The sequence below is a fragment of the Echiichthys vipera genome (assembly GCF_963691815.1).
Source record: "Echiichthys vipera genome assembly, chromosome: 23".
Lineage (NCBI taxonomy): Eukaryota > Metazoa > Chordata > Actinopteri > Perciformes > Trachinidae > Echiichthys > Echiichthys vipera.
The window spans coordinates 1,280,601-1,302,480 of NC_139848.1; the positions used below are offsets into that span (position 1 = coordinate 1,280,601).

At 50.5% G+C, this 21,880-nt stretch overlaps 2 protein-coding genes across 2 annotated transcripts; one reads left to right on the forward strand and one right to left on the reverse strand.

The window, feature by feature from the left end:
* Positions 1-9,708: 9,708 nt before the first annotated feature.
* On the forward strand, positions 9,709-11,081 carry tmem198ab (transmembrane protein 198ab; the record flags this gene model as incomplete). The annotated part of the gene is made up of 4 exons (XM_083937770.1): positions 9,709-9,870; positions 9,947-10,528; positions 10,618-10,820; positions 10,929-11,081. The coding sequence occupies exons 1-4, from the start codon at positions 9,714-9,716 to the stop codon at positions 11,079-11,081; spliced, it is 1,095 nt and encodes a 364-aa protein (XP_083793896.1). The 5' UTR covers positions 9,709-9,713.
* A 2,501-nt stretch (positions 11,082-13,582) lies between these two features.
* On the reverse strand, positions 13,583-19,769 carry LOC310964583 (desmin-like; the record flags this gene model as incomplete). Its single annotated transcript, XM_083937769.1, has 9 exons — positions 13,583-13,679; positions 15,165-15,253; positions 15,774-15,817; positions 15,904-16,124; positions 17,170-17,295; positions 17,369-17,530; positions 18,254-18,349; positions 18,443-18,503; positions 19,198-19,769. 9 exons carry the CDS (start codon positions 19,767-19,769, stop codon positions 13,638-13,640), a joined length of 1,413 nt encoding a protein of 470 aa, XP_083793895.1. The 3' UTR covers positions 13,583-13,637.
* Between the last annotated feature and the right edge of the window lie 2,111 nt (positions 19,770-21,880).

Genomic DNA, 21,880 nt, shown 5'->3' on the forward strand with positions numbered 1-21,880 from the left:
GTCCATTACAGTGGAAGGAGCCCATTGGTGCTTTGTTGTGTGTGTAGGGACTCTTCTCATGCTGCTGCAGAGGTTTGCTGTTATTTTCAGCAGCATTAGTGGTTAAAAAAGACCTTTGAATGCCTTCACTGTACTGCCCCGAGCTAACCACTGTTAGCCACATTTGGCTGTTAGCACCTCTCCGTTATTGGATGAGTGTATTTGCCTAAAAAGACCCTGGGATGAAGAAGAATTTGTCTTTAACTGGGTTCCTGCCCCCTGGAGGTCCTTGCAAAGCATTCTGGGAAGTGTAGGACGTGCTCGCTGAAGCAGACGAAGTGAAAGGAAGCGTTTCATCTCAAAAACAAGCTCCTGTCTGAAGTTATGACAGAGTGCGAGCGGCGGCGGACGCAGACCTTCAGCTGCTCTCTGTGTTTTCACCGTGGGTCTTATCAGCGCAGTCAGGCGGCTCCGGCTCTGCAGCCCACCGGGGGAAGGAAAATGCCACAACACATCCACCACTGGGTCAACATCTCCCTGCTCCCTCCCTCACCTCCCCTCCTCCTCCTCACCCCCTCCTCACCCCCTCCTCTCCCGCTCCTGTCTGAGTCCGTCTGGTGTCTCGCTGCTGCAGCTTCTCGTTCAACCGTCACTTTCACATCTGGGACTAGAATCACAACATTATCTCACATCTGCATCGAGAGAAACATGCGATTCAACCTCTTTGTGGCATTTCTTCCTCCTGCACACAACATCAGCCTGTTCCTCTAAAGCAGGGGTGTCAAACTCAGGCCCCTGGGCCAAATCTGGGCCAGGGTGTAATTATATTTGGCCCCTAAGATCATATCAAGGTTCTCTGAGAGTCTAAAGCACATCCACGTCTACTTTTCTGTTCACACACATGAGCATCCATGCTACCAGTCTCTGCAGACACACTGAATCCACCCCTCCTCAAAAACGACCCAAAGAAAGATGGAGGACAGGATCTTTCAGCAGATGATCTGTGTCTGAAGGTAAAGAGCTGTTTGTCACCGTGGCTGTGACCAAAGAATCAAACATGAGAAACACCACGACAAGAACAAGGAGCTGCACTGGAAAGGTTCAGCGTTACACATCTGGAGAGGAGGAAACATGCACGTTTGCAGCCTTTTTTTTTTTTTTAGTAAAAACAGATGAAAACACCACAAAAATGTGACAAAACGACTAAAAACAAACGCAAAACTGCACAAAAAGATGCTAAATGACTAAAAATAGATGCAAAACCACCACAAAAAGATGCAAAATGACTAAAAAAAGATGCAAAACCACCAGAAAAAGATGCAAAATGACTCAAAATAGATGAAAACACCATAAAAACATGACAATAGGACTAAAAACAGATGAAAACACTACAAAAAGACGACAAAACGACTAAAAACACACACATTTGCAGTCTTTATTTTAGTAAATATGGAGTTTGGCCCTAAAACTTTGTCCCCCTGTTTGACATCGCTGCTCTAAACTAAACTATTCCAACGTTTGAATCTGCCGTGCCGTTTATTCAAGTTTACAAAGACACAAAAACACATGTAGTGACTGTTTGTGTCTTATTTAGTTGCATATAATTCATATTTAGCAGATATAATGCTCCATATTCACACACTGACCAGATGACCTTTGACCTAAATGAAGAACTTTAGGTTGATTCACAGTGAGAATCTGCAGGAGGGAGGATGTCAGTCTCCTACGAGGCGTTCAGGGTCCAGCGGGGCGGACGTGAGCGCACTCGTGAACAGTCTGGTGCGCTGAGCTGCGGCCTGCAGGCTGCTGAAGGCCAGATGTTCAGAGCATCAGTGTGTGGTGGAGCCGACAGGTGCAGGGAGCTGAGCTGTTGCTCGCTGCAGCACAGCAGGAGGAGACAGGAAGTGCCTTTTATCTGCAGGGACAACAAAGTCAAAGAGACGAAAGTCCTCCTGATAGAAAGCGCACAGACATCTGCAGCTCGTTGTTGTCTGTGGCTGAAGCCCTGGAGCTAGGAACGATTGGGTTCGACCCTCCTGTTGTGTGATCACACGCACGTAAGGGCGAGCAGAGAGGATCATGGGTCATCCCTGCACGTGTCTATCCAACACACGGGCTCTGGCCCTGTGTTTGGTTTCTCCTCCTCGGGAACAAACATCATTGATATTCCTGAGCGGCTCCCTCAGGGCCACAGCGAGCCGCTCTGGGCTGTTCAGTCATACTGAGCAGTGTGAGACAGAGGAGCCTTTGTGTCACTGCTGTAAGAATGTGTTCAAACATGCTGCTGCAGGTGTGGGGACACCTGACAGCAGCCTGCAGGGGACACCATGTAGGGGACACCTGACAGCAGCCTGCAGGGGACACCATGTAGGGGACACCTTACAGGAGCCTGCAGGGGACACCTGACAGCAGCCTGCAGGGGACACCTGACAGCAGCCTGCAGGAAAAACCTGACGGGAGCCTGCAGGGCACACCGTGTAGAGGTCGGTCCTGAGAGGCGGTAAAAGACCCGCTGTTAATCCCAAACAGTCGGTCAGATGTCCTTATGTGTGGGTCCGCGGTGAACGGGGGACACAGGATCATCAGAAGAGTGTCGAGTGATCAGCGTGAACATGATTCACCTGCTCTTTAACCCATGATCCAACCGTTCGGCACAGGAGCAGAGAGACAAAGAGGCCTTGTTTCAGGGTTTAGATGCTGCTTTAAAACACTTGCCCCTGTTGAGGTGCATTATGGGAAATGCTTCGGGTTTGTGCCACGTGAAATGACATCTTATAATGTCTGGTTTGCACACATAGCTTTATCGCATGCCCAACGGGGCCTGGTAGTTTACGGTGCACCGCTGCGTTGCAGTGCGTTGCATTGTCTACGGGCGGCCCTGCGCGGGTGCTTTATGCCTTTTTTTGACTTTTACAGATCTGAGAACTGCAGAGGTGTTATTAGATCCCAGAATAAATGGACATTTCTCTGCAAAAAGGTTCTCAGACGTCAATATTTGCTGTTTGATGTCATTGCAAAGTGAATATCTGTGGTTTGCACTGAAGAGCAGGACATTTACGAACTTTTTCATTAACTGCATTAGTAAGTGTTGGATGCTGTTCTCTCAGCAGTGTGTGGAGGTGAACACAGAGTCTGGACAAAGACCTCAGTGTCCTCCTCCTCCTCCTCCTCCTCCTCCTCCTCCTCCTCCTCCTCCTCCTCCTCCTCCTCCTCCTCCTCCTCCTCCTCCTCCTCGTCTTCCCCATCAGCACATTCTCCACATTCTGTCCAATCAGAGGAAACGACAGCAGCCACACGTGGTTCTCAGAAGTGGAGCAGCAGATTCACTCTCAGCCTTACGTAACCTGCTCGCTGAGTGTCTGAGGAGGTGTGAGAACGCCTCGGCGCTCGTGCCTGATCCGGAGCCGTGCGGGTGTCTGTGGGTGAGAGCCGCCGTGAACAACATTCATCTGCACAAGTCACATAACGTTGTTGTTGGTTTGACCTCGTTAGAGAACCAGTCATTACTGATGGAAGTGTCTAAAGGGTTTAAGGGAAACAAAAGGTTCGTATCCACGTGTGAAGAATCTTTCTTATCCCTCTCCTGCTGCTTTTCAACAATTACAAAGCTGCTTTATGAACGATTTGAGTCCAAAAATGCTTCACTTTTACCCCAAAGCATCCAGGAAACCCCTTCACCCTCTGATCAGTGTAATCAGGAGAGTGATGGTCTTGATCGTGCAGCAGAAAGCTCGTCGTTTGGATCCAGACAGACAGACACAAGCGCTCCACAGAATCCCCAAACTCTCTGACGTGAGGTGGAAATGAAAACTACCTGTGGTGCGGATGCATTTTAGGAAAATCCAGTTTGTTTCCACATCAAAAACACCTGAAACCTGCACAACGTGGAGCAAAAACTGGGTCCCCTGGAAGCCAGAGGTGCTGTTCATGCCCTAACATCTGACCCTCCTGTCTGTGTTTGTGTCTCACTGAGACACGTGATGACACACACACACACACACACACACACACACACGCAGTGATCCTGCATCCTCCCCTGCACACGCTCACGTTCCCCCTCATCCCCGGTCCGTATTGATTGACATGTGCAGAGGGACGGTCTGTCGGGGTGCCAGGTTATCGGCAGGACCATCGACGACAACAAGCCTCTCTATGGAAACCAACCGGTGACACACACACACTCGCTCGCTCTTCCGCTGCGAGCGACGGGACCCTGGCAGCTCGCTCTGAGTTCGTCATGAGCCGGCCTGTTTTTGGCAGCTCCTCGGACGCCTCGTGAACGACGCACACAGACGGAGAGAGAGAGGTCTGCCTGCATCGTATGCTCCAGCTCATTCTCTCATCACACTGCTGGCGCTCAGACACGGTGAAGAGGGGACACGGGGACATGTCGCAGCCTCGCTCACACCGGCAGATTCCTCAGGTCAGTGATGGAGAGAGGACCTCACGTCTCTGATGCAGGAGTGATGCAAGGAGAGCAACGGTCCAGTGCTCTGGATTATCAGCGTTCAGTGGAGTCGTTATCGCTTCACTCGTGAGTCTCAGAGATCCTCAGGGAGGTGATTACCTAAAAACCCAGGGAGCAAAGTGAGGGATGAGAAGAGAAAGGGAACAGAGGAGGAGGAGGAGGAGGAGTGGCGCCAGAGTCAGGTCAGAAGCAGGAAGCAGGAACAGCCAGAACGAGGAGGGAGGAGGTGGATAAATGCACGATTTGACCCGACGAGAGGACGGTTTTTAGCGTCAGACGAGCAACGGTCCAGTGTTCTGGATGATCAGCGTTCAGCGGAGTCGTTCTGTGCCTCGTTATCGTTTCACTCGTGTTCTCAGAGCGTCAGTTTTGCCTTAAACCCAATTTAGACTCATGTAATGTTGCATAACAGCATGCAAACTTTGTCTTCTGTGCTCATAAATAATAATAACTTTGATTTTACGCTGCAGACTAACTCCAGACAACCTGCGTCCTCTTTTCAGCGCCACGTGCCCGGTGAACGCCGCGTCACCGTGTGTGTGTGTGTGTGTGTGGAGCTAAAATGGCAGAAGTAAAGCTGCAACTATCGGCTTCCTTTAGTGATTCATCTGCTGGTGAATGCCCGTCTGCAAACATCCATAACATGCTGATTGTTCTCACCGTAGATGGAGAAAAGCAGCTGGATCTAAGGAACCATGTCTGAGATTTCCTCTGCACCTGAGCAGAACCGTCTAAGGTGACTCCTTTTGTTTGAATCCTTGTTGATTCAAAGAGACTTGGAGCGGCGCTGAAGTGCAGTGACTAATGCATTATGAAGCCGTTACGTAACCCAGCATGGTGGGAAGGCCGGTGGCGTGCCCCTTCCTCTCCCTTTCCAGTGTTTGACTGCGTTTGTCAGCTGCTGCCTCACATCGATGCTCCATCAGAGGGTTTCTGGGGTTCAGCTTCAGTCAAAGATCCCTCTGAATGTGCTGCGTTAAGGGCGCCCTCCCACTGTGCCTCCGTCACCGGTTAGAGCGCCCTCCCACTGTGCGTCCGTCCCGTGCCCCGTGCTTTAGGGTCCTTGTCCCCCCCTCCAGGCCCGTTTGTACTCACACTACCTGGGCCTCGGAGAATGCTTCTTGCTGCCTATACGTCATCACGCCGTAACACGTCACACGCATTGATGACGTCATGGCGATGCGTGGCTTTGTTTCCAGATCTTTCCGTAGACCTCGGAGTTTTTGTGCGTCTTGTCGACTGTTTTTGAATCTTTTCATCGACCAAATCTGCAGTAAACACTCCACCTCCGCATCACACCAACGTGAACCTTTCACCGCCATTGTTTGAAATGTCCGCGCATGGTCCCTCCTTCTTTTTTCTACGTCCCAACAGGCGCACAGGAAATGACCTCAGAACCGCCGTAGGCCTCGTGCTCGTACACGTGCGCACGCTCGTGCTCGTACACGTGCAAACGTGCTTTACTAAAGCCCACCTCTCCCAAACGGGCCGTGGATGGCAAGCGTGCCGCTCCTAGACGTGGTACGGTTGCACTCACACTGGTCAAAGGAACCAGACTTTAGCCGTGACACGTGCTGGGGCACGGCACGGAGGCACAGTGGGGGTGCACCCTAAGTTCAGCTTAAAGGTTCTGGAGGTTAAAGACTCAACTTTACTTCTGCAGCTGCAGTGAAACTCTCACTTCCTCTTGTCTTCAGGCTGGAACCTGCCTCTCCGTCGAGCGTGCGCACACATTTGTGCGATTTTGAGGAACAACGTGTCCAGGTTCGGTTCTGTTTTGAACAGGAAGTTCTCTCCGTCGCAGCCGCAGGTCCAGGAACAGTCACTGAGTCCTGCTGGTTGTATTGTGTGTCACTCCTCGTCCGCTGCTCCTCAGCGTCACCGAGGCCTCGCCGCCCGTCGAGCTGCTGTCGATTCACATGTTGGAGGAATCTGTTAAGTGACACACAGAGGGTTGAGACGCAGATGGTCTCATGATGACACCATCGTCTGTAGGCAGAGGCAGAGGAGATCAGCGCTCCAGAGAAGAGCAGCACTGATGTTTCAAAGTAATGCAGGAGTTGATAAAGAGGACTTTATCAGGGGTTGGACGTCAGGTTTTCATCTGTAAAGTGGATTTAGATGAATGTAGACGAGTACGCAGCACTGGTGGGATGCATGCGGCTGTCCAGGCGCTGGTTGATGAGGTCACAGGACTCTCTGCCGTCTTTTTGGCTGACGATGAACGACAGGCGAGTTCAGGTGGAGAGCGAGTCTGAGGGGATTAACACACACACACACACAAACACACACACACACACACACACACACACACACAGCCGAACTACGTCTCCATAAGTGTCGTGTTATACTCTCCATATGTCGAAGCTGCTGGAAATGCAGCGTGTGAAGAGAGGAGGAAGATTTAAACAAATCCACCGTGATGAACGTGGTTATGAAACTTCCAGAAACGCTCCGACACACACACACACACACACACACACACACACACACACACACACACACACACACACACACACACACACACACACACTAACACACACTAACACACACTTCGTGACCTGAAGTCTGGGTCAGACGGGGGGAAGAAGCTGCAACATTCAGATGCATGAAAACAAAGTGAATCAGGGCTCCCTCTTCCTCCTCCTCCTTCTCTTCCTCCTCCTCCTCTTCCTCCTCTTCCTCCTCTTCCCTCTCCTCCTCCTCCTCCTCCTCCTCCTCCTCTTCCGCCTCCTCCTCCTCCTCCTCTTCCTCCTCTTCCTCCTCCTCCTCCTCGTCCTGTGTCGACCTTTTCAAGAGGGAAGTAACAGGAGTGAAACAGGAAGGATGCGTTTTTACGCCTGCGTGTGAACATGAATGTCTTGTTCATCGTCTAAAACGCTGAATATTTGGTGCGTGTTAATGATGTCAGAGATGCTCCCCACGTCTTTTGGCGTTGAACACAGGACTGCGCTCAGCTGTGGCCGACCGGGCGCTTCCTGTTGTGCGCTGATATGACTGTCAGGTGTAGTTAGGCTGAAGGAAAGTAGTTCCTGGAAGTGAAGCGGCTCCGACACGTCTGTGGATTTACATCAGTGACAGAAATGTTGCTGTTGAGTTTTTGAATGAGCAGAAAAAACCACGTGCATCTACTTCCATTAAACTGGAGAGACAGGCACACACACACACACACACACACACACACACACACACACACACACACACACACACACACACACACACACACACACACACACACACACACACACACACACACACACACACACACACACCCAGCTTCAGGTGGGAGGAAGGTGAACTGTCCCTTTAAATGATTAAACTTTAATTGTTGTGCTTTTGTAAACATGCTGAGGTCACGTTAGTACACGAACACTGGAGTCATTATTTCATAGGAGCAGCACCGGCTTTTACCACACACACACACACACACGCACACACACACACACACGCATACAAACACATTCAGAGGGAACAGACGGGCCCACCGATTGGCTCTCATGCTGTTGCTATGGGAGTTGAAGCCGCTCCCTCATTGGCCAGGCTTCGGACCGAGACTGCCAGCTGGGGCTGTCAGCATCCCTCCGTCGTCATGGCGACAGACAGGAAGCAGGGCAGGAGGATGTTGTTGTCGATTTGAACAGCAGAAGAAGAAACTACTCTGTTGTCTCTCTCGCTCTCGTGCATGAACGGATGATCTGTCTGCAAACATAAAGACTGCACGTACAAAACAGCTTAGTGCTCACACACACACACACACACACACACACACACACACACACACACACACACAGGGTCACCCGCCAACGACCTGCTAATCCTCAAACCAAAAGATGATTATTAATATGTCATGTCTGGATGAAAATGGGGATGGAAATGTGCATCTGTGTGTATTTGAGATTCAAAAGCACACACACACACACACACACACACACACACACACACACACACACACACACACACACACACACACACACACACACACACACACACACACACACACACACGCACACACAGACACACACTGGAACCATTAGGACCAATCCCTTCGCCCCGTCGTCCGATCATTCTGCATTTCTCCGTCGTATTTAACATTAAAACCGTCTTTATCTGCGTTGCCAGATCTCACGAGCGAAGGAGACGTTCCTCCTTTTTCATCCATCACGTGAAATATGCTTTATTTTATTTAACACACACATGCTTTGATTCTCCTGCTGCACAGATGGAGTTCGGCTCCTCAGAACGTGCCTGTGAGCGAGCGTTTCCATGCAGAACGATGTCGTTTGTTCCTTAAAACACTGATGTCTGTCTGTAAATGTAGACTGTGAAAGGAGGAAACGTGCTTCTGTCAGACGTCACATGGTTGTCGAGTGGAAACTGGCGCTCCCGGCTGTTCATGTTTCATATTTACATCACAAGACTTCAAACCCCAAAGTGTCCTTGTTACATTTCTGCAAGTGCGACGCTCAAAACGGACAAGACCGAACATGAAAGTCAGTGTGTTGCAGAGGTTTGGTATGCTATGCTAAGCTAGGCTAACGTTGTCAAGCTAACCAGACTCGACCCTCGGGGAGGTGATTACCTAAAAACTGAGGGAGCGAAGTGAGTGATGAGAAGAGAAAGGGAACAGAGGAGGAGGAGGAAGAGTGGCGCCAGACTTCAGAAGTAGGAGGCAGGTGATTGAGGAGGGAGGAGGAGCGAACGAGGAGGGAGGAGGTGGATAAATGCACTCTTTGACCCGACGAGAGGACGGTTTTTAACGTCACACGCGCTGCACGTGCTGCTTTAACTCTATCGTGGGCGAGGGGGTTTTGAAAATCACCCAAATCAAACGTGAACTGCTGAGAAAAGAGCGAGAGAGAGAGAGAGAGAGAGAGAGAGGGGCTTTGATTTCCCCTCCTCCGCTCAGCTCCAGCTCTATTATTATCTGCTGCTTCCGCCGTCAGGGGGAAGCCAAACACCGTGACACAACACACAATCTGTTTCACACTCTGAACGCCACGCTATGAACGGGGGCGATGGGTCCGGATGCTGCACAGCGCGGGTCAGATGCCACACGGGCCTGAGTCAGCACCACAGACACAGTTTTTGCTTCATAGCTGGAAGGGAAGTAGTGGAAGTCGTCTGTGTGACGCTTTTCTCTCCCCCCCCCGTCCTCTTCTGTCTGTCCGCAGGTGAGACCACGCGGAGGTGCGCTGCTCCCTAGCCTCCCCTGTCCCTGCTCACCTCTCCACCTCCATCCCTCCTTCCTCGTCTCCTCCTCTTCGCCATGACGACCACTGCGGAGATGCTGCTCGCCCAGCCGGACCAGGAGCTGAGCCCCGAGCGGCTGGACGGCTGCGAGGACTTCGGCGGACGCTACAAGGTGGTTCCCACGGTGGTGTGCTCCATGTGCTGCCTCTTCGGCATCATCTACTGCTTCTTCGGTGAGTCCTGCCTCCTGTAGTCGCAGAGTCGCGCCCCCCCTGCGGTGTCGTCACGTGTCACTTCCTGTCGTTTCAGGCTACCGCTGCTTCAAAGCGGTGATGTTCCTGACGGGCCTGATGTTTGGCTCCGTCGTCATCTTCATGCTCTGCTACAAGGAGCGCGTTCTGGACACCCAGCTGAGCGTGGAGGCCTCGGTGGGCATCGGCCTCGGCATCGGCACGCTCTGCGGCCTGGTCACCATGCTGGTTCGCAGCGTGGGCCTCTTCATGGTGGGCCTGCTGCTGGGTCTGCTGGTGGCCGTGGCCACCCTGGTGGGCATGGAGGAGCTTTCCGACAGCCCGCCGCGCTCCGTCTGGGTGCCCCTGGGCGTGCTGCTTGGCCTGGGCATGCTGTTCGCCGTGCTCACCCTGCAGTGGCAGCGCCTCTTCACCACGCTGTCCACGGCGATGTTCGGCGCGGCCGTCATCACCGTGGCGTTGGACTACTTCGTGGAGCTCTTCGCCCTCGTGCTGTACATGTACGAGCGACTGAAAGCGGCGCCCGCCAAGCCTGTGTGCTGGCTGACGTGGGTGGTGCTGGGGGTGTGGCCCGCCCTCACCCTGCTGGGGGTCATGGTCCAGTGGAAGGTGACCGCGGAGGGATACTCCCACACCAAGGGTGAGGAGTAGAGCTTTACTAACGCTTCCATTAAGCTGCGAGCGGATTCTAACTTGTATATTAACGTTGCCTGACTCCGCCCTCCACAGTCATCATCAGCCGGCAGCAGAGGCGGATGCAGGTAATGCGGATCCGTCAGCGGGACGATCGCTATCGCAACAAGAAGAAGAAGAAGCAGCAGCACGGCTCCTCCTCCCACCACCAGAACCAGGCCAAGCAGCTTCACACTGAGCCCGCCTACCGCCGCAAGCCCAACCCCATCCGCCGTTACGACACTGACGTCCTCTCGCCGGTGAGGAACTATTTTCTCTCTCTCTCTGTTCTCTGTGTTCTGTGGTGATTAGACTCTTAACTTGATGGAAGTTTCTCTATTCACGCCTTTCCTTCGTCTCTAAACCAGAGCTACATCCAGAGTTTCCGAGAGCGGCAGGTGCAGGCGCAGCCCGTCCCCAGCCGGCTGGTCGGCCGACCGCACACCATGGTGGATGTGGGCTACGACTGCGGCTCCACGACCCCCCTCACGGGAGCAGCAGGACCCTCACTACACGTCTGACCGTCCTCCCCGGGGAGACACGTGACTCTGCGGTCACCGCCCCACCCGTCCAATCACACCGGTGCTCCGACAGGAATGCAAAGACTCTGGGTTTGAACGTTATCTGGGTTTAGCCACGCCCCCTCTGAGGATTTACCCACAATGCAATACACGTTTAACCCTTTTTACCTGATTACGATTTAAATGGTAAAGCTGAGGCGACCCGCTGGAGCCATGAGTGCGGTGCGGAGGGGTTCACAATGCACAGACGCATGCGTGCACACACACACACACACACACACACACACACACACGCCGCAGCTACAATCCCCAGGGTGGACGTGGGAACCCTGACGCCGCCCGCCGTTCCCCGACCCCCTGCCTTTGTGTCACAGAGTGGAACCACATCAGGGATCCCAGCTTCAGGTTCATCGTCTGAAGAATGGAAACACAACGCGGCACTTTAGTTTCCGACGCCGTCGCCGATTTTCAACTCACGGTGCAGAAGAAACTCGCTCCTCAGCCCGCGGGCGTCTTAACGTCACGCAAAGGTCGTCTGTGAAGGGAGGGAAGGCCCTTACACGCAGAACCCGGATCCTTTATTTGCTTTCTGGACTAAAAACAGGAGAGGAGGAATGTTTAAAGGGGGCAAACCCTCGGTCGGAGGCACAGTGGGAGTTCGCCCTAAGATTTCACACAAGAGATTATTTAAGGCACTTTTATTCCATTAGTGAAGATTAAAGATTCGTGTAAAGGTGCAGCCCGTCTCACGCTCCATCGTCCCCTCACTCGTGAACCAGATCCCTGGATCGCTCTGGGGGGGGGGGGGGGCTGCCGGTGTAAACGAGGCTGAGAACAGGACGATAAACTCCGTCACGTGCTTTGGTTTTCTTTCTTTCACACGACAGAAACGTGAACATGTGGACACTTTATCGTCTTTACCTTCGGTTTTTTAAGGAACAGCAGGCGAGGGTGCGTTAACGGGGGGGGGGGGGGGTTTACTCTTGCATGACCTCACCCCTGCGTCCCATCCTGATCCACCCTCTACCCGTCCACGCGCATCCCACCCGTGTGGAACCTGTACATAAACCACAGCTCTCACTTTCTTCTGTTTGTTGTTTTCACCGCTTCATCCGAGCGTTTCTTCCGTTCTGAGCGTTTTGATTTAACGCACACACGTTTCCACTCCGCGGGGGGACGGGGGGACAGGGGGGGGGGAGACGGGGGCACGGACGGGCGGGGGGTGGGGTGTATTTATTGATCTGCTGTTTATTTATTTGCGTTGTGTAAGACGAGAGTTTCTGACTGTGACCATTAAAGCATGTGTTCCTCTGGGCCTGTGCACCGTCACTGTGTGAGTCGTCTTTTACCTCAGGGACACACACACACACACACACGCACACACACACGCACACGCACACACACACACACACACACGGGGAAACACACACACTTCAAACTCACAGGGGAGCATCTCTCTCTCTCTCTTCTGTATCTTTGACCTCCTTTCTCTCTCTTCATCTCTTCCTCCGTCGCCTCCTCTTCATCCCTCCTTTCTGCGTCTCTCCATCGATTTTTGTGGTGTTTTCATCTGTTTTTAGTCGTTTTTGTCGTGTTTTTGTGGTGTTTTCATCTGTTTTTAGTCATTTTGTCATGTTTTTGTGGTGTTTTGTGTCTGTTTTTAGTCGTTTTGTCATGTTTTTGTGGTGTTTTGTGTCTGTTTTTAGTCGTTTTGTCGTGTTTTTGTGGTGTTTTGTGTCTGTTTTTAGTCCTTTTGTCTTGTTTTTGTATTCAACTTTTATTAGCAAAGATTTCAAAGTCACAAGGGATCAACATCTCTCTCTCTCTCTCTCTCTCTCTCTCTCTCTCTTTTCTGTATCCTTGACCTCCCATCACCTTCCCTCCTATCTCTCTCTTCATCCCTCCTTTCTGCGTCTCTTCATCAAACACACACACACACTTCACCACCTGTTTGGACACAGAAGAAGAACACGACCGCGTATGGAAGAAGAATCATAAACACAACAACAACAGGAAAGAAAAACAGAATTACTTGATGCATCCGTGCACTTTGCGTGGTTTAGATGAAAGATTTAAAGTGAAAGTACATTAATTTGGTGGCGTTTCAGTTCAAATTGCAGGGTGGGAAGTTGTTTTTGCTCTTTAAGTTGTTTTCTTTAAGTCTCCTGCAGCTGCTCGCCGTATTCTTTGTCATTTTGAAGGAACAGACACGGTTCTTAGAGAGTCAAAGGGCTTTCAGGGGTCGGTTCAACGCAGACGTGACCCTTTGGACCCTTCACGCAGCAGACATTTGACCTGTCGCAGCAGAAGCACGTCAGCCGCCCCAGGAGACGTGCACAGCTGCAGCTGGAGTCTGAACGCGTGCTGTGGAGAGGCTCCGCAGACGGACGTGTCTTTGCTCGTGCACCCGTAGGTGAGTAAAGACCGCAGCACCCTGATATACGTGTAACTGTGAACCACACCAGCACCGGCCATTAATCATTTTATTTTCTGCATCTTTTCTTGTTTGTTGTCGTTTTCTTTCTTCTTCTTCTTCCTCTTCTCCTCCACAGACGGTTACATGATGTCTTGCTGGTGCTGCGTCGACTCGCTGACGACCTGGAGGTCAGAAACACACAAACACGGCTCAGAGCGTCTGTTTGTAGTCGTTTTTGCAGAGTTTGTCATCCGTCGACATCAACGGACGCAGACATATCCTTTAAAAATGTGGACTTGTCTGAACACGAACGTGATGTGATGTGTTTTCCCTGGAAGCTGCGGGTACGGCGTGATTGCATCAGGTGTGTGTGTGTGTGTGTGTGTGTGTGATTATGAGACTTGGGCCCCTGGGCACAGACATGTGAGAGCCCCCCCCCCCCCCCCCCCCCCCCCACTCTGTCTAAATTCAAATAGTCTACCCCTAGCCATTTTACATTCCTTGTGTAGCTGTTTTGCATCTTTTCTTAGTCATTTTGCATCTTTTTGTGGTGGTTTTGCATCTATTTTTAGTCATTTTGCATCTTTTTGTGGTGGTTTTGCATCTATTTTTAGTCATTTTGCATCTTTTTGTGGTGTTTTGCATCTATTCTTAGTCATTTTACATTCCTTGTGTAGCTGTTTTGCATCTTTTCTTAGTCATTTTGCATCTTTTTGTGGTGGTTTTGCATCTATTTTTAGTCATTTTGCATCTTTTTGTGGTGTTTTGCATCTATTCTTAGTCATTTTGCATCTTTTTGTGGTGGTTTTGCATCTATTTTTAGTCATTTTGCATCTTTTTGTGCTGGTTTTGCTTCTATTTTTAGTCATTTTGCATCTTTTTATGCTGGTTTTGCATCTATTTTTGGTCATTTTGCATCTTTTTGTGGTGGTTTTGCATCTATTTTTAGTCATTTAGCATCTTTTTGTGGTGGTTTGGGTTGGTTTTGTGCTGGTTTTGTGTATGTTTGTGCTCATTTTGCATCCCTCGAAGCCTCCTGATGATGGAAAACAGTGTTTTTCCCCAAAGGTCAGAGGTCACAACTGCTAATTGAGCTTTTAAAGCCCTCACAGCTTCTTTTCCCCGTCAGATCAGATAATTGACCACTTCTGGCTTTTTAGAGCAGAATGAACTGAAAGTGAGTACGGATCAATAAGTGAGGGAAACTAAAGTCAGTCGATCTTTGATCCTTTTAACCCACAGCCTCGGAGCTTTTATGACTTTTAATTGTTTCAAACAAAGACAATAATGTTTAAAAGGCCCGGATCTTTTCAGCTGTTATTCCATTCATGCATCACATCCCTGGAAAATACAAAAGTATCAGAATAAAGTAAAAGTGCTCATTATGATGCAGGATAACTATTAACGATTATAGTGATGATGGATGCATTTTAACTGTTATATGCACTTCATCGTTTAGTTTAGTTTAGTTTTGTTTTAATGACCAGGATTTGAAACGTAAACATCTGTTTTTGAAGCAGGTTTTTAATTTAAATGTTAAAAAACTGTAAAAAGCATCAACATAAAGCTTGTTTATAAAAAGAAACCCAGGGGGGGTCCAGGTTAACAGGTTATTCTGCAGAGGCACCATACTTTAAACATTTTAATAAGGACTTAAAGAAGTTTACCTCTCCATCGCGGGTTTCGATGGTCTTGATGAGGACCGTTTTCTTTGAATGCAGCTCAGAGGAGCGCTGCTGCTGCTCCGGGCTCGTCTCTGTGTAACAGAAGAGATCGTTTCTTTATACTTTTACAGAAATAGACAGACCATAATGTAAAACACAGGACATGCCATCTTTATGGGATTATCAGAATCGTATTTTGCAACCTTTTGTGCTGGTTTTTAGTCATTTTGTCATGAGTTACGACAACACTGTGTTTTTCATCAACAGGAGGTTGCAAGAGATGCTAAATGACCACAAACATACACAAAATGACACAAGGAAATGCAAAATGACTAAAAATAGATGCAAAACCAGCACAAAAAGATGCAAAATGACTAAAAATAGATGCAAAACCACCACAAAAAGATGCAAAATGACTAAAAATAGATGCAAAACCACCACAAAAAGATGCAAAATGACTAAAAATAGATGCAAAACCGCCACAAAAAGATGCAAAATGACTAAAAATAGATGCAAAACCAGCACAAAAAGATGCAAAATGTCGTCTTTATATGATTATCAGTAATCGTATTTTCTCGTGGTGCGTTCAGGGTCCAGCAGGAGTGTCTGTACCTCTGAAGCTCAGGGTGGAGTAGCTCTGCACAGGTAAGGTGATCCTGCAGAGATGGAAAATAAAACCATATGAATAATAATTTTTAAAATGGCGTTCGTCTTTGAAACGTGACCAAAGAACACCGTTCACCTGCTCTCCTCCCCCTCCAGCAGCTTCCTGTAGGTGGCGATCTCCACGTCCAGCGCCATCTTGACGTTGAGCAGGTCCTGGTACTCGCGGAGGTGGCGCGCCATCTCGTCCTTCATGTTGGCGATCTCGGCCTCCAGCCGGGCGATGTTGTCCTGGAAGCCGCCCCCCTCGCGTCCGTGGCGGTCCTCCATGTCCCTCATCTGCCTCATCAAGGACTCATTCTGGGTTTGTCAGGGAGAGGAGCATAAACGTGTGCTAAAGTGTCCTCTAGGAGCATAAACGTGTGCTAAAGTGTCCTCTAGGAGCCGAAACATGTGCTTAAGTGTTCTCTAGGAGCATAAACGTGTGTTAAAGTGTCCTCTAGGAGCATAAACGTGTGTTAAAGTGTCCTCTAGGAGTCAAAACGTGTGTTAAAGTGTCCTCTAGGAGCATAAACGTGTGTTAGTGTCCTCTAGGAGCATAAACGTGTGTTAAAGTGTCCTCTAGGAGCATAAACCTGTGTTAAAGTGTCCTCTAGGAGCATAAACCTGTGTTAAAGTGTCCTCTAGGAGCATAAACGTGTGTTAAAGTGTCCTCTAGGAGCATAAACGTGTGTTAAAGTGTCCTCTAGGAGCATAAACCTGTGTTAAAGTGTCCTCTAGGAGCATAAACGTGTGTTAAAGTGTCCTCTAGGAGCATAAACGTGTGCTAAAGTGTCCTCTAGGAGCATAAACGTGTGCTAAAGTGTCCTCTAGGAGCATAAACGTGTGTTAAAGTGTCCTCTAGGAGCATAAACGTGTGTTAAAGTGCCCTCTAGGAGCATAAACGTGTGTTAAAGTGTCCTCTAGGAGCATAAACGTGTGCTAAAGTGTCCTCTAGGAGCATAAACGTGTGTTAAAGTGTCCTCTAGGAGCATAAACGTGTGTTAAAGTGTCCTCTAGGAGCATAAACGTGTGCTAAAGTTTCCTCTAGGAGCATAAACGTGTGTTAAAGTGTCCCTCTTCAGTGGTGTGTGTGTGTGTGTGTGTGTGTGTGTGTGTGTGTGTGTGTGTGTGTGTGTGTGTGTGTGTGTGTGTGTGTGTGTGTGTGTGTGTGTGTGTGTGTGTGTGTGTGTGTGTGTGTGTGTGTGTGTGTGTGTGTGTGTGTGTGTGTGTGTGTGTGTGTGTGTGTGTGTGTGTGTGTGTGTGTGTGTGTGTGTGTGTGTGTGTGTGTGTGTGTGTGTGTGTGTGTGTGTGTGTGTGTGTGTGTGTGTGTGTGTGTGTGTGTGTGTGTGTGTGTGACACATACGGTGCCCTTGAGGGAGTCGATCTCGCAGGTGTAGGACTGGATCTGGTGTCTGAACTCCATGGTCTCTTGCCGCGCCTGCTTCAGGGCGTCGTTGTTCTTGCTCACCGCCTGGTTCAGGTCGGACACCTGGAAGAGACGGGGGTCAAAGGTCACGCCATCGTCAGCGTCGTCACGCCGACCAGTCTCTCCCACCGCTCACCTTTGACTTGTACCAGTCCTCGGCCTCGGAGATGTTCTTGGCGGCGATGCCCTCGTACTGGGCTCTGATGTCCCGCAGCGCCGCCGTCAGGTCCGGCTTGGACATGTCCATCTGGATCTGCACCTGAGACTCCGTCATCTGCGTCTGCAGCTCACGGATCTCCTGCAGGAGCACGAGGAGGTCAGAGAGAGGCGGGGCAGGCTCCTAACGGGTGCTAAAGTGTCCTCTAGGAGCATAAACGTGTGCTAAAGTGTCCTCTAGGAGCATAAACGTGTGCTAAAGTGTCCTCTAGGAACCTAAACGTGTGCTAAAGTGTCCTCTAGGAGCATAAACGTGTGCTAAAGTGTCCTCTAGGAGCATAAACGTGTGTTAAAGTGTCCTCTAGGAGCATAAACGTGTGCTAAAGTGTCCTCTAGGAGCATAAACGTGTGCTAAAGTGTCCTCTAGGAGCCTTAACGTGTGTTAAAGTGTCCTCTAGGAGCATAAACGTGTGTTAAAGTGTCCTCTAGGAGCATAAACGTGTGTTAAAGTGTCCTCTAGGAGCATAAACGTGTGCTAAAGTGTCCTCTAGGAGCATAAACGTGTGTTAAAGTGTCCTCTAGGAGCATAAACGTGTGCTAAAGTGTCCTCTAGGAGCATAAACGTGTGTTAAAGTGTCCTCTAGGAGCATAAACGTGTGTTAAAGTGACCTCTAGGAGCATAACAGGAGGAGAGAGGAGGAAGAGGAGGAGGAAGAAAGGAGGTACAGGAGGAGGAGGAGAGGAAGAGGAAGAGGAAGAGGAGGAAGAAGTGGAGGAGGAGGAGGAGGAGGAGGAGGAGGAATAAGAGGAGGAGGAGGAGGAGGAGGAGGAGGAGGAGGAGGAGGAGGAGGAGGAGGAGGAGCACCTCCTCGTGGATCTTCTTGAGGAAGGCGATCTCCTCCTGCAGCGTCTCGATGCGTCTCTCCAGGTCGAGGCGAGCGAGCGTGGCCGCGTCCACGTCCTGTGAACACACGCAGCCGTCAGTGGGAACGCTGCTCTACGGAGAACGCGCTTTCTCCTCTACACGCGGAACCAAGAGACAGGAAGCACTCACCGCCCTGAACGCAGCCAGGCTGTTCTCTGCCTCCTCCTTCTGGAGCATCTCCTCCTGGAGCCTGGAGGAGGTGAAGAGACACGCCGCGAACCATGAGGCAGGGGTTTAGTCTAGTTTAGCCATTTTGCATCTTTTTTTAGTCATTTAGCATCTTTTTGTGGTGGTTTTGCATCTTTTTTTAGTCATTTAGCATCTTTTTGTGGTGGTTTTGCATCTATTTTTAGTCATTTTGCATCTTTTTGTGCTGGTTTTGCATCTATTTTTAGTCATTTTGCATCTTTTTGTGGTGGTTTTGCATCTATTTTTAGTCATTTTGCATCTTTTTGTGGTGGTTTTGCATCTTTTTTTAGTCATTTTGCATCTTTTTGTGGTGATTTTGCATCTATTTTTAGTCATTTTGCATCTTTTTGTGCTGGTTTTGCATCTATTTTTAGTCATTTTGCATCTTTTGTGGTGGTTTTGCATCTATTTTTAGTCATTTTGCATCTTTTTGTGGTGGTTTTGCATCTATTTTTAGTCATTTTACATCTTTTTGTGGTGGTTTTGCATCTTTTTTTAGTCTCTCTATCCACACTTTCATGTGTTCGTTTTCTACCTCTGCACGTTTACGTTTTGCTTCTTTTACACCTCTGAGTTTCTGCACACACACACACACACACACACACACACACACACACACACACACACACACACACACACACACACACACACACACACACACACACACACACACACTCCGTCTTTGCCCCTCCCACCTGAGTTTGAGCTTGTCCAGGTCGTCGGCCATGTTGTCCCGCTCCACCTCTATCCGTGACCTCTGATTGGTCAGGATTTCCACCTGCCTCCTCAGCTCGCTCATCTCCTCCTCGTACAGGTCGGCGATGCGCGTCGGCTCGCGGCCGCGCATGCGCTCCACCTCCACGGCCAGCGCCTGGTTCTGCTGCTCCAGGAAGCGGACCTTCTCGATGTAGCTGGCAAAGCGGTCGTTCAGGTGCTGCAGCTCCACCTTCTCGTTGGTGCGCGTGGTCAGGAACTCCTGGTTGAGGGCGTCGGCCAGGCTGAAGTCCAGCGTCTCGCCCATGCCGCCGTAGGAGCGCCCGACGGAGGCCCGGGAGGTCGCCAGGGGCTTCCCGTAGCTGGAGGAGACCCGGTAGGCTGGCGTGGAGCTGCTCCGAGTCACCTCGTAGACCCTGGAGGACATTTGGCCTCCGCCCCCACCGCTGTGCCCCAGGAACACGCGGTTGAGGGAGGGCGAGGCGTAGCCGCCGTGGCCGAAGTGGCGGCGGTAGGAGGAGGCGGTTTGGGCGGAGGAGCTGTAGGAGGCCATGTTGGATGATACGGAGAGCCTGGTGAGGGCTGCAGCAGGCGGAGGCACTGGAGCAGAACTTGGTGCCTCTGGCTATTTGTAGTTACCCCCTCCTCCATGTGAACCGCCCTCCCTCTCTCCCTCCCTCTCTCCCTCCCTCTCTCCTTCCTTCCTCTTCATCCACTCCTCTTCCTCCCCACTCATCTTTTCCATCTCCCCCCTTTCTCTCACTTTGCCCCTCATCTTATTTTACGTGTTAATGCACAGGTTGAGATGTGGAATCAAACATCTACGGCCGGACGTGGCGGCTTTAAATCAGAGAAACCAGCTGCAGGAGACTCGGGGGGGGGGGGGGGGGGTTTGTAACTGAGGGAGCGACAGTTTTCCCACTTTATCAGGAGCTTTAGGACGAAGTAAGGCGTGGGAGCAAAGGCGTTGAGCCCCGTGCTCTCTCTCTGAGGGTGGGACGGGAGCAGGTGGAGAAGTAAACGCCACTATAGTCACAGGAACATCCAACCTGAGCGCTCTCTGCAGGTTTAGTTTGCAGGAGTCCTCCATTGCATGAATGTTTCCACCCTGACTCCTTAACCACCACGTTAGCACCGCAAACACACGTTTGCCTATTATGGTCTTGACTCAGTCTTGACTCAGGGCTCTTGAGGACCTGGTCTTCCGGGCTCTGTGGACCCCAGGCCTGTTGTTTGGAAGGTGATTAAGTTCAGGGGAATCGTCGCCTCTTCCCCTGCGTCTGTGATCTCATGACACAGCGATGCCAGGACGCCGGGCCGGTGGCTTTGTTAAAGACGGCGCCCGCGGGGAGGAGAGCTTTGCCTTAAAAAGGAAAACTATCCCATCCTGGGGGACGTACGGTCTGTCCCTGCAGGCGGGAGAGAAAAGCCACATCCCCAAACAATCCTCACACACTCAGATCATCATTCAGATAACACTGCAACAGGGAGGTGATGGGATGTGAAGGGAGGTTTCCCTGTTCGCAGACACACGGGGCTCTGGAAGAACAGCTGCTGGAGGTGTTTGCTCTGACAGCTGTGTGTAAAGAACTTACAGAGTGTTAGTTAGACTGTGTCTGAAGCATTACAAGCGTGCACAGGGGTCTCTGCAGGTCACAGCGACGCAGACTAAAGGTCCTGAGTCCAGTCCAGTCCTGACACCGTGCTTCTACCTTTAAACCAGACAAACCCCCAAACTGTGAGACCATACTGCTGCTCCTCTGCAGCCTGATGCATCTATTAATAGAGCCTGGATGCTAATGCTAATGCTAACGTCTGTGTGTGTGTGTGTGTGTGTGTGTGTGTGTGTGTGTGTGTGTGTGTGTGTGTGTGTGTGTGTGTGTGTGTGTGTGTGTGTGTGTGTGTGTGTGTGTGTGTGTGTGTGTGTGTGTGTGTGTGTGTGTGTGTGTGTGTGTGTGTGTGTGTGTGTGTGTGTGTGTGTGTGTGTGTGGCCCTGGGCTTCCTCAGGAGCAGGAGAGACGCTGCAGGCTGACAGCTGATATCAACATCTCCTCCTGGTGTTCAGACCCCCCCCCCCCTCCTGGTTCAGGTCTTTATAAGGCCAGTTCCTGCGGGGCTGCAGGGATGAATGTTAGCATCAGGAGGAGGAGGCAGAGGAGAGAAAGGAGGGGTGGATGATCAAACATTTCTCAACATTACATCACAGCTGCTGCTCTGCACAGTCCAGCTCCATACACAGAATATTTCTACGCACAAACGCATTTTAGGGATTCAGAACTCAAATAAAGGAGCGTTTTTAAAGACACATTTAGGAGAGGAAGCTCCACCCACGGGGACAGAAGGGAACCTTCTCACAGACTCAAGTTGGTTTGGTTTCATTTGTTGTCTTTGGTCTCGTCAAAGCAACAAGCAGGATGTCAACAACAACAACAGCAACACTTACACGCAAACATCGTCAGGGAAAAGAGCAGGACAGCAGCGGCAGTAACGATAAAGACGCATCAACAGGACGCGGTGTTCAGGTGCTCCGATGGCATCAGGATGAAGGAATCTTTAAAATATTACATGAGCCCTTGGGACCTTGTGTCGTCTACCAGAGGGAAGAAGTTCAGACTTCCTGTTGAGTGGATGAGAGCGAGCGTTTACACTTCCTCGTGCGTACAA